At 42.1% G+C, this 12,621-nt stretch overlaps 1 protein-coding gene across 1 annotated transcript in view; it reads right to left on the bottom strand.

The window, feature by feature from the left end:
• The window catches only part of gpat2 (glycerol-3-phosphate acyltransferase 2, mitochondrial), a gene marked incomplete at its 3' end in the record, with an annotated part of 32,333 nt that overhangs the window by 4,138 nt on the left and 15,574 nt on the right, over positions 1-12,621 (bottom strand). The window contains exons 12-18 of the mRNA XM_083978384.1: positions 10,357-10,484; positions 10,167-10,237; positions 9,760-9,920; positions 9,540-9,643; positions 6,283-6,467; positions 5,566-5,643; positions 4,025-4,147 (exon numbers count right to left, since the gene is read on the bottom strand). Of these exons, the coding sequence (XP_083834510.1) occupies positions 4,025-4,147; positions 5,566-5,643; positions 6,283-6,467; positions 9,540-9,643; positions 9,760-9,920; positions 10,167-10,237; positions 10,357-10,484 (850 nt within the window). The remainder of the gene's footprint in view (positions 1-4,024; positions 4,148-5,565; positions 5,644-6,282; positions 6,468-9,539; positions 9,644-9,759; positions 9,921-10,166; positions 10,238-10,356; positions 10,485-12,621) is intronic.

Raw genomic sequence — 12,621 nt, 5'->3', positions numbered from 1 at the left:
CCACATCAACATCAAGCTCTGAGACCTGGTAATAAGTAAAGTAAAGAAAAGTATGTGCTGACATCAAGTGAACCGCTCTGTCATAAAGAAACCAGCTTCTTCTGCTCAGCATTCATTTGTCATATTCACATTTTTCTCATAAAGACTCAGTGAACAGTAACATTGGCAGTGAGAGAATCTATAAAACTGGGGATCCACAGGGTTCACTCACTAACATAGTTTAGCAGTGTGTGTGGTGCTATTACAGTCATGAGATGTGGAAATATATGAGAGCAGAGTCCACATTGTAGAGTGCAGCTGCTTCTGTGGAATCACCTGATATTTCTTAGTCATTACACTGCTGTACAAAAAACACCATGAAATGTGAAGTCACTCAGGTGATGAATACTCATAAACCATTTACAACAGATTTTATGGTTTGCCTCTGTCATCTACATATGAACTCCACAGGTCAGTTTGTACTCCTGACAACCTACTTTATAAAATATGCCCAAAAAATATATGAATCAAGATCCTTTAAGCCTGATTTTTTAGACTGGAGCTTGTCCAATTTGGCCAATGAGGCCATTTCCAATGGTTTTGTTTAAACAATCCAACCACCGTCGTCTACACTGCTCATCCATGTGGGGTTGTGGGGGGGCTGGAGCCAATGCCAGGTGGCACAGAGGGTGGGGACAGGTCACCAGTCTATCACAGGGCTGACATGTAGAGACAAACAACACACACACACACTCACATTCACACCTATGAGCAATTTAAATCAACCTAGTGCATGTTGGAGAGAACCAGACCAGCAGAGGGAGGACATGCAAACTCCACCCAGAAAGGCCCGGGAATCAAACTTCCTTGCTGCGAGAGCGAGGCAACCACCCGACCTGACCACTGTGCTGCCTGTTAAAACGATTTCATCAAACTTTAAGCCAATCATTATCTTGTCAGTAAAACAACTTTGAGTTGTACATGGAGTAAAAAGCATGTGATGACAAAAATGGTAATACTGTACAACAGGTAGGAACAAGGCCAGGGAGGCTGCTTAGCAAACACCTACTCAATATGGATGAAATGCACATAATATCAACATCATTCAACAATAATGTGCATTGTTAAAGAAAGTCGCCCCAAGGAGATTACTGTGTCTGAGTTCATTGGCGTTAAAATTCATTGGTTGGTTAACCATCCGATCAAAGTTCCTTTATATTTTTGCTCAAACTGACACTTGGCCAATAGTCATTATGCTATTGGAGCTAACAGCAATAATAATCATACATAATAATAATGATAATGACATAAAATGACTTTAAAAATACTATAAAATTCAGAACAATCTCTTTCTGCAGGAACTATTACTCAACCTCACAAGAAAAAATCTTAATCTCATAGTAAATGTTATTGATGTCTTCTTTTTCTGAGAACTAAAATCAATGCTTTCTAAAACTTTCACAGCCTGCATAGACAACGATCACCTATCCACCACAGAGCAGAGCCTGTTAGTGTGTGGTTGTGGCTAGTTGCTGGTGGAGGGCTTCCATGTGAGAAATTGTAAGAAAGAGCAATGTGAATAAATAAAGAGCCTGGGTCTACATATCTTTGAACAAGCAGGATTTCAAAATTCAGGTATTTGAGCAAGAACTTCACAACCTACACAAGACCAGGGCCCTTGTTGAGAGCTGGACGCCGCTTGACCTGGAGTGAATGTATCCAGGCCAACAGACAACTGGCAGTAGAGGAGGTGGGAAGGGAATATTTGTTATTGTTTGGTCTGGAGGTGTGTTCTGTTCTGTCCTTGTTCAGCCCCTGAGCTGTGGGCAGCAGAGGAGAGGTGTGGGTGAGGAGGAGTGAGCGACTGGATAGAGAGAGGTAAAAGATAAAAGAGCAAAGCTGTATGAATGTGAGATTGTGAAGTTGAAGTAATGATTTTATGCCATGGTGGTTGGTATTCTTCTAACTGGACTGCTAGATTGTCTGGACAACGGCTCTCTTACTCGTTCTACTAAAAATAATAGCTGGGAGCTTGTACACATCTGAACCCAGGTGGATAATGGTGAAGTACAACGGCTGCATACTCTACAAAAAAAAATCAACCTTCAAGGTCATTGACAACCAAAAAGCCTGTGTGCATATACAACCAAGAGTCCAACTGATATGGAAACGTATCCATCATGCCAGCTGTGGCCCAGGAGGGAGAGTGGAGCTTCCAGTTATCTCAAGGTTGGTGGTTCAGACCTCAGCTGCTCTGGTCCACATACTGAAGTGTCCTTGGATCAAGCTGCTTCCCAAGACCGGGCCAGTACCGTGCATGCAGGACTTATGCTTGTGTCTGTGATTGACAGGCTAACTGTAAAGGGCTTTTGATAAAAGCCCAATATAATCGCACCACACTTACACATCCACACAAACAAAAAAGCCTGGCTCAGCCTACAGGAGTTTCGTCTCTATTAAAACCTGCGGTGCAAGCTATTTTTAGAACGGTGGAGCAGAGCCGCGAGCTGCTCAGAGCTACGCTATGGAGGCTGATGAAATTTCTTGCTTTCCCTCATCAAACTCATCAAATACACAATCCAACAACTCCAAAACACTCTGGTGGACAAGTTGTGACCTGCACATTCACCACGCTATGAGATAATAATGGAAGGTTAGGAGACAGAGTTGTTTTACAGGCAAATGCAAAGACTGCTTGCTGAAAAGCTGCCCCCAACGGGATCACACATCAGCTGTTTTGCATGAATTTAACTCAAAAACAACTCTGTCTCGTAACGTTACGTTATTATCTCATAGCGTGGTGAATGTGCAGGTCACAACTTGTCCACCAGAGTGTTTTGGAGTTGTTGGATTGTGTATTTGATGAGTTTGATGAGAGAAACCAAGAAATCCCATCCCAGCTCACGACTTGGCTCCGCCGTTCTAAAAACAGCTTGCACCGACAATTAAAGGTAACCATAGGGATTATGGTAATGGACCAATTTGCCAAAAATGTTGAACTATCCCTTTAACAGATCCAGTCATAAACCTAAGAAACTGTTTGAAGACTTACAGGGTTTAAAATCAGGATGATTACAATACTATTTACTATGCATTATGTTGCCAAGCGACAGTAAACAGTCTAGCTCTTCTAGACAGATTGTCCCTGAGGTCACAGCTCCCCTCTGTAGAGGCCGAGATACACAATATTTACTTCACAAGAACACATAAAAGTGTAATTTGTGTACAACTGAATGCTAATAGAGGAGGAGGCTGGGGAGGAAGAGGGTGTGACATTTGTGAGAGCAGCAGTGAGGATGCAGACTGACTGAGCAACTAATCAGCACAGTTAGCTTCAAGAGTTAGGAGGAAGTAACTTCAGTGCTGGCCTGAACCACACAGACTCTGTGAACAACGTACCTCAAACTGTTATGAGACAACAGAGATTTCAACGCATCCACCACTTTAAAGATATTTTCTGATGCAACAACTGAACTAAACGCTTCAAGGACACAATGTTTTGGTGAGAAACAGGGAGGATTAACATGCTTCTGTTTGTTAACAATAACATCTCCTCTGAATACCTTTTGATAAAAATTCTGATCATCTATCTTTGATGCATTGCAAATGAGAAAACGTCAGTTCATTGATTGATGATGATCTATTTAATAAATCCACATGTTCTGACTCCTGAGGCTGCCACCTCCAAATCGCTTTGCAGCGCTCATGAATGATGCACCTGCACAGGCTATCTGGTCCGTTTGGAAGTGGGTTAGCTGCTTGGTGTTGCTCTGAAACGTCACATGTAACTGTCATGAAAGTCAATCCTCTTTTCAAGCTGACACACTAAGTGCACATTGACATTCAAGACACACAACTCATTTGCACAGGAGCTTTTGTAATGGAGATTAAGTCACTTCAAAGCTCTTTTTCATCTGGTGTTTCCATTGTTTTTGAACCTATAGACAAGTACCTATGGGGCCATCGATCCATCCTGTCATGCAATCTCTGGTGCTACAATAAGGCCTGTGATGAAGCAGAAGAGTCAAGCAGTGCTTTTCTGTACCTTGTAGGAGCGCAGGTCCTGCTCCTCACAGTCAGAGTCGCTGTGGTAGGGGTCGTCAGTAGTGGTCCAGGTCAGAGCACCCTCCTTCTTCCAGGCATCACAGATGGGCACAGCCCTGGGGATCTACAGTGTAGATGGACAGCAGAACAGACAGCTCTATATCAGACTTTCTTTCTGTTGTACATTCAAATACATGTTTACATTTTTAATATAAAGATTAGAGTTAAACACAGTGGTAGTTAACACTTTCTTGTGTCTCTGGACACTTACTACCTTTGCTAGTTTTGTTTACAAAAACATCAGAGATTACAGAACTACTCCTGAACTATGTTTTACTGAATTGTGGAATTAGACAGTTAAACTACATTTCACTGTTTCTGAGTTGGAGATTTTCTTTGGGCAGCTCCCAAAACAGGGAACCAGTGACCCCCTCTGTACCCTCCCCTAACAATACAACAGTAAAGAAACATAGACAGCACTAGCATCAGTGGTTTTACTGCTAGTCAGATTGTCACATCACCAGCCAGCTCTGCTTCTCTCCCCTGGATGTGACAGTACAGACACTGATGTGTTGTTATTCAATTTTCCAGAACATGATGAGAAGAAGAATTGGTTTGGTTTTGTGAAAAGCTGGGATGGAACAAAAGTGATCTCAATAACAAAAGCTGCCTCTGCAGTCCACATTTCTCAGCAAAGTGTTTTTATAATGGCTCAAAAAACTACTGGGATGCGCTGATAAAAGGCTGAAAAACGGAGCTGAACCGACCATCTATCTCTGAGCTGCAGTTTCCACCTGCTGCTGACTGACTGAATATGACTGGTGGCTCAAACATGTCTGGCTGTATTTGACCAATATGGCTGCTGGATCAAGTCATGTTTCCTTTTAGCATGAAGTTAACTGACAACAGATGTGGTTTCTGCAGACACATCCAGAGGGGAGAACTAAAACACAGTTTATTTTTTCATGTTTGTAACATTTTTTTTTTATCTATCCAAATTTGTTTTATGGCCCATTTTCCTGTGTTGTGGCAAACTGAAAACAGTCATGATGAACAGAAAGTGTGTAAAAAGTTCTAAAACTAAATTCAAGCAAATAAAAGTTACTGTACAAGAATCTGAGAATAACTAGAAAAAAAAATGTTGATGAAGTGCATAACAGATTATCCAGATTTTCTAATAATGAAACAAACTGTGGGTAATAAAATACACTACTTTGTTTCAATACTGTCATTAAAGCAGAACATGTGGTGGTGAATTCATGGATCAGACACGTGTTGTGATGTTTGTGGTTGATCACATCAGCTTGTTAGAGAACAGCATGTTATGTTAAGGACTGAAACATTCAACAATTGGACATGAGCATTTAAACATTTAGAGAAGGTCAAATGAAGTTCACCTGCAAAGGTTAGAGTGCATTTTAGGTGCTTTCTGAAATTCCAATCTGAATGCCCAATATCCCTAACTTTTTGTGAGTAGTGCATTTTTTAAGTATTAAGTGTTACAGAGTACAACTTATACGGTTAAAGAATAATCTTTCTTACTTCCTCCATGACCAGGATGCCACAGCGCACCAGACTGTCAACAGCATCCAGAGCAAAACTCTGGGACGACTGACATGGCTGGAGAGAGAGAGAGGGGAGAGGGGGGGTAAACAGAGTGGTGAAGCAAGGTTTAGTCAGAGCTTTGACCATCATATACAGTATGTGTATCCACCTTTATCCACCCTCCACCGGCTTCCGGTTTTGACCATAGATGACGTTGGAAACTTGTGTATAAGTGCAGAGGCAGAGCAGCTGACAGAGGGCATGAGGTGTGTAGTGTGTAGTATAGATGGAGCAGAGATCAGAGGAGGGAGGAGGAAAGATGGCTGACAGGGGTGGGTGATATTTTCAGTGAGAAATGGGGGAAGAAGCGTAGAGACAAGAAAAGAGCAGCCGCTGAAATGAAAGGTGGCCAAACAGAGAGGAACAGTATTTCTGGCTCAGGTTCGGAGCCCTTGAAGTCAGTGTGATAGAGAATGTATGCACACAGCCACAAAGATACATAGTACACAAGCACGCACACACACACACACACACGCGCGCGCACGCACACACACATAACACACACACAAACACACACAACACAGTCCAAAAACCTCTCTCTGCCTGAGAGAGGCAGCAGAGCAGGATGAATGGCTGTTCGGCTTCATTAAACATCCATTGAATGAGACACGCTGGGTGTGTGCGTGTGTGTGTGTGATATGAATTCAGACTCACTGGCATGCAGCCCGGAGGCAGGAGGTGGCAGAGCTGCAGGGCTCGCTCCGTCAGCTCAGACTGGCACAGCACCACATCAAACTCCATGTCGCCCCTGACCTCCTCCCCGTCCACGCCGTCGCTCCTCACCCTGCTGCTGACGCCGCTGACCGCCACCTCACGCAGCATGGCCGACACCGCGCACGCTACCGACACAAATCACACAGTTGTTTGTGCACATACGCTATGAGATAACTTGTGTTTGCTTTAATCCAAGTAAGCAGGGTTTTGTCTATATCTACCAAAATATCTCAGAATAACACAGTGTTTGTGTCATGCAGGATTTCCGCCATTTACTCTAATTTTAAGTCTTTATTTATATTCTATATCCCCGTTATCCTGCTTTCATGTGCTGGTGGGAAAGTCCTGACATCCTGATTGTTCATGTCCCAAAACAGAGCTGCCGTCTCCTTTTTTAATGCATTTTGAACACAGAACACAAATCATTATGGAGGATATTTGTGGCTATTTACATCACTGCTTTAATATAATTGATGTGATTCGTTTTTATCACTTGAGGTTAGCATCCATATCTCAGTCTAATACACAGAGGCTTTCACAGCCCACTACCCTCCAGCTTTACTTCCTGTACGACCAAAACAAGTCACTGCAGCTGATGAGTCATGCAGAAACAGAGACTTTAATCCATAGAAAGTTTGTTTCTGTACTTCACAACAGTACAGAAATACAAAACAGTTCTATTTTTTTCTCCCTCTACCAGTGATGTTAAAGTATGGTGATCGATGGCTTCACCCCAGTCTGCCTGTTAGCATACAGTATTATCTAGAAACAAAGCAGCATCCCAGTACAGTTTCTTCAACAGATAGTTCTTGGCTCAGGGGCTCAAGGATGAGTTGATTTAATATCTGGGGAGGATTTGAATTCCAGGCTTTCGGCCATTAGATGATTACCATACAGTATATAACTTATATGTATTATGCTGTGTTCCCAACCCTATTACCAGACAAGAATGCCAAAACTGAGCGACTCTACAAAACCCTGGATTATGTTCAGTGCCAATGTTTTTTAAATTTTGGCTTTCCACAATATCTGCACATGGCAGCTCCAGTGCAGCTAAGGTTGGGTAAAGATCTCAGTTCTCAAAGATGACTTAGTTATGGGGTAGGGTATGTTTGAGTTCCAACAACAAAAAGGCTTGGGTTAAGGTTAGGGAGAAGTCATGGTTAAGGGTAATACAACACACAGGCATCAGGTCTGTGATGGAAAGCTCACCCTGTTTTCAGATTTATGTGTCCATCCTCAACCCCAGCCTTGTGAGGTGTCTAATATGTACAGTACATAGTGTAACTCCTGTCTGGTGTTCCCTGTATTGGTAGAAAGATCCACATTTTCAGTGGAATAGGATCTGTCATGGTATCCAGTTTTGTTTCAATATATAATACATTTTTTCAGTTGTGTAAATGTAAATGTTGTGTATAGTAGCAGCAACATGTATCCAAGGTGTTTATGTTGCCACGGTAACCCATGGAGCAAGAGGATATGCATCTGGAGTGTTGCAGTGTATTCCTAATGAATCCCTGAACAGGGAGCATGGAGCGCTGTTTACGTCACTGTGGATTGGAACACAGGGCTTTGAAAATGATCTGCTGTAAATACAGACATTAATCATAACATCACACCAATAACCAAGGTGAAATAAGAGTTTGTGTTGAGTTCTTTACCATGTGTCCTCCAGCTGATTTTAATGTGGTAAAAGACCACAGAAATCTGACACTTCTGCACATTTCACAGTTACTTGACATTAACAATAAGTAGTTATTAGGATGTGATATATCATCATCACCACAAGACCATTACATCGAATGGGGCAGCTACAGTATCTGAACAGAAAGACACTTAATCAAACATTGACTAACATTAGAATATGAAGTGCTTCCTGCCTCAGAGGAATACAGAGAGTACAGTAGCTTTACATATGAACACAGGTACGGTACAGTATGCTGCTTCTCAGAAACCATTTGACCTTTTTACATAAATGCTTTTGGTAAATGTGAGTAGCTTGAATTGGTTGGAACTGAAGGAAATGGCATTCAGTTATTTAATAATACACTGTACTAATAGTATACTGGATTGACACGACTGGTTTCTGTTACTAAGGGAGAGCCGTGTAGATGTCAGTGTACTATATGGATTAGAGTAGGAGCTTTGAAGGTTCATGCTCCTGGAAAATGGATTTTTTTGAACAGGGTTTAAATTAACTAGTCTGCAGGTTGTTAAAAGTGGACTGCAACATGGAGAGTGCCTGGTTTGAGGTATCCGAGCCTTCCTGCTTAAGTGCAGCCTCTTCACATCACTCTGCAGCCTGATTTCCATAGAGGACTCTTGTCACGGGTGTTATGGTAGCACTTATTTCATGAGGGTTCACATATGTTGACACATCTGGAAAATGTAAAAGAACCGTGGGAGAAAAACCTCACGTCTCTAACCACGAGAGGACAAAAATCTGTTGGTGTGTGCACAGCGTCCTGGCACCACTTGAAGCTTGGTAAGACTTAAACATTCAGAATATCAAGTTCTAACACTTTAAAATGTCATGTTTTAAACTGATTTTTAATACTGACATGCCAACAGTCTGAGAACCTGCCAGGCCTCCTACGAACAAGAAGCTGTCTGGAGAACACACGGTCTCAGAATGATAGGCAGCCTTAAAGGAATAGTTCACCCAAAAATGTAATTCAGTCATTAGTGACTCCCCTCATGCTGATGAATACTCCAGAGTAGTTTTTTATTCCTCAAAGTGCATCTGGAGACCCGGGAGAGGGGTTCGTAGTCCAACGAAAACTTTATATGAGAGTTAATAGTGCCCGACACAAAAATGTCCATAAAACTACACAAAAATAATTTCATATTCCTCCACACTGCTCGTCCATTGCAATTGCAATTGCAATTCCAAGTGTCCTGAAGGGATATAGTCCAGAGTTTACTCCAAACAACGTCATTTAGGACATTTTTACAGCCTAAACAGTCATGTATTGAATTTGCCTGATGCGCACTTTACTCTCATATAAAGTTTTCCTTGGACTACGAACTGGCCTCCCTGGTCTCCAGATGCACTTTGAGGAATAAAAAACTACTCCGGGGTATTCATCAGCATGAGGGTCAGTCACTAATGACTGAATTTCATGTTTTGGTGAACTATTCCTTTAAATGTAACATGAACATGTTGTCAGCTGTATTAAATCCATGCAGTCACTCACCACCAACAGCTTCCTGTATGAAGGCATGTGTGATGATCCGGGCGTGGAGGGCCAGGTGGAGTGTGGCAGCAGCAGATGGACGGACCACTATGAAAGGGTCCTTCCTACAAGAAGAAGTGGAGATAAAGGAGGGAGAGGTTTCACTGGGAACTCAATTGATTATTTGATAAGCTGCAACATTTTGCTGTGTAAATCTTAACAGTGAAAACAGAAAACCAACCCAGACGGCAGAGCAGCTATGATGAGCTGAGGAGCGAGCAGAGAGAGAGAGTGGTGGAGAACCTGCTCCAAACTTCCCCCGAAGCCGACGTCTTTGTTCCTGAACAGGAGCTCCTCCGTGAGCCAGGCCACGTCGCCACACAGGACCGACGTGCTCACACCCTGCGGAGGAGGAGAGCGCGGGGACGTTCAGCTCCAAAATTACATGTGAGCGCACAACCTGGCGGCTATGACGCAGAAAATCACTGTCACACTCTAATAAACTAGAACGGAAACCAATTCTGTTTATGAGCTTCTTGGAGCACTGATGGATCCTTGGAGGGCCAGGGCAGAGTTTAACCGTGATAGGGCCGAGGGGAAAGCTGCTCAGCAAACACACACACACACAAAGATTCACAAGCTTCTAACCTTGCGGTGTTTGTACAGCAAAAGACTGGACACCAGACTGGTGGACATCACAGCCATGCAGGACGTTGCAGCTAGAAAAAGAAAACACACAAACACGGACGGATAATGCAGAACAATTTGCATAGCATTAAAACAACAGCTTATAAAGACGCATTGACAATTCAACAGGGGCACATAATCCTGAACCCACAGAAGATGAGGTGGAGGATGATGGCAATGCTGAGGTCTCTCTCTGGATGAGTTGGCTCTTCCTGCTCAGATGCATAATGAGAGGAAGGCAGGAGCCAGGACACACGCCTCCGTCCAAACACACAGTCACTTCTGTCAGAGAGAGGAAGTGAAGAGGAGAGAGGGATGTCAGGATGGATTTACAGAGTTTATCTGAGGTTGTCTCAACTCATTTAAACTCCTTACCCCTTAAGAGTTTCATTTCCTAACACTATTTATGGTCTGGATGTTTTATTCAGTAGTCATTAATGTATTTACATTATTACTGCCTCTCTATATACAGTACTAGTTGTTTAAATTGTGAGTTGTGGGATCTGCCATACAATCCAGGGCAAATCTATCTGAGCTTCAGCTTTTGTTGTGAAGCAGCCAGAGGAAACATGGTGTACTCATCTCTGTAGTTTTAATGCTAACTGCAAATGCTTTACAAGATTATGGTCTGCATCTGTATTTTGTGATATGGTATTAGTTTAAACATTGCATGGAATCATGGATGAAGATGGAATAGTGAGATGAGCTACATGGTCACTGTGAGCTGTGCACAACATGAATTTGCCACAATGGAAAATGGACAATTTGTTGACTTTAAAAAATATATAAATTACAATTGTTGTGTTGCAGTAAACATACATCAGTTACTCTTTGGTCAAAGCAGCTGTTCTACTTTTCTCCCGAACCTAGGTTATAGTTTTTGTTACCCTAGCAACCACAGTTGTTGCCAAATCAACCATGACTGAAATCTTGGGGATTACAAATTTCAAAAAAAGAGTAACAGTCAGGAAACAGACAATAATAATGAGATGTTATGCAATGAAATGTAAAAGGAAGAAAAAAATTAAATGCTTTAATTTAACTATAGCACATTACATTTTTTTCATTATGATCAATTTACTTTCATTACAATTATTCTGGCCAAGTATGGAAAGAACTGAATTTCAAGAAATCACTTTACAGCCATTAAGAGAGTTCAGTGGTTGTGTTACCACCACATTTATAACAATAAAACCAATGTGTGTGTGTGTGTGTGTGTGTGTGTGTGTGTGTGTGTGTGTGTGTGTGTGTGTGTGTTGGTAAAACAACTCTCAACATTCAGTCTCAGGTGCACAAAGGATATAAAAATCACAGTATCAGGTGTGTGCAGTACATTTTATGAGCTGCTTATCTGAGACTTCCTGGAGTGATAAAAGTATTATTTATTGTTCTTAGCTGTGCAAGTGAGAGATATATGATCACTGTGAACTTTATTAGGAACACTACACTGATGCTGAGCAGGGCCGCTGCTCTCAGAACAGCCCGAGTTCTTTGTGGCATCACTTCCACCAGATATTGGAAATCTTGCTTTGAGATTCATGTTGGCTTAACCGCATCCCATCATTTCTACAGAGTCATCAGCTGCACATTCATACTGCCAATCTCTTCTTCTTCCAAAGGTTCAACTGGATTTTGCTCTGGTGACTGTGGAGGAAACTAAAAGACTCTGAACTCACAGTCACATTCACGATTCCACTTTTGCTTTGTGGTGCTCTATCATGCTGGAGTAGCCACTGGAGGAGGGACTGTTGTGGCCATGAAGGGATGCATACGGGCAGCTACAACACTTGTATAGACTGTGGCATTCAGACTATGATTGCTTAATATTAAGGAATCAAAATGTGCCATTCCTACGGCATTTCATCACAACCAACAGCCTGAACTGTTGACAAGGCAGGTTGGGTCCATGCATTCATGCACATGCTGCCTCAGCAGAAATCCAGTCTTCAACTGTCTAGGTTTAGTAAGTCAGGGACAACTGCATCCTCATTTACATATTAGACATCAAATCAGAGTAACACTGAGACAACGTGTTGAAGTCCCAAATAATCAAACCAGCCCGTCTGACACGTAAAATGACACCGTTTCCACATTCTAAATGTTCGATGTGAGCATTACTATACCTGAAGCTGTGCGTGTATCTGCAGGATTTTACACATCTCTCTGCTGCCACGTGATTGGCTGATTAGATAATTGCATGAATAAGCAGGTGTAAAGGTTCTCCAAACATGAGTGTATAGTGGTGTAACAGAGTGTCCTGTATCTTATTCAGTTAATAAACAAATAGAACAGACCGTGACAATGTGCATCCTAACCAAGAAGAAATAATCAGCGAGTGTATTCATTCTGTAAAATGACCGTCTGTGAAGATGTTTGATTTCCATTTCAGAAACATTCGTTTTCCACGTATTTTTAT

Source organism: Trachurus trachurus (genome assembly GCF_905171665.1).
Source record: "Trachurus trachurus genome assembly, chromosome: 9".
NCBI lineage: Eukaryota > Metazoa > Chordata > Actinopteri > Carangiformes > Carangidae > Trachurus > Trachurus trachurus.
Note: the sequence above shows the minus strand (reverse complement) of the source record. Positions and strands in the feature narration are given on the sequence as shown.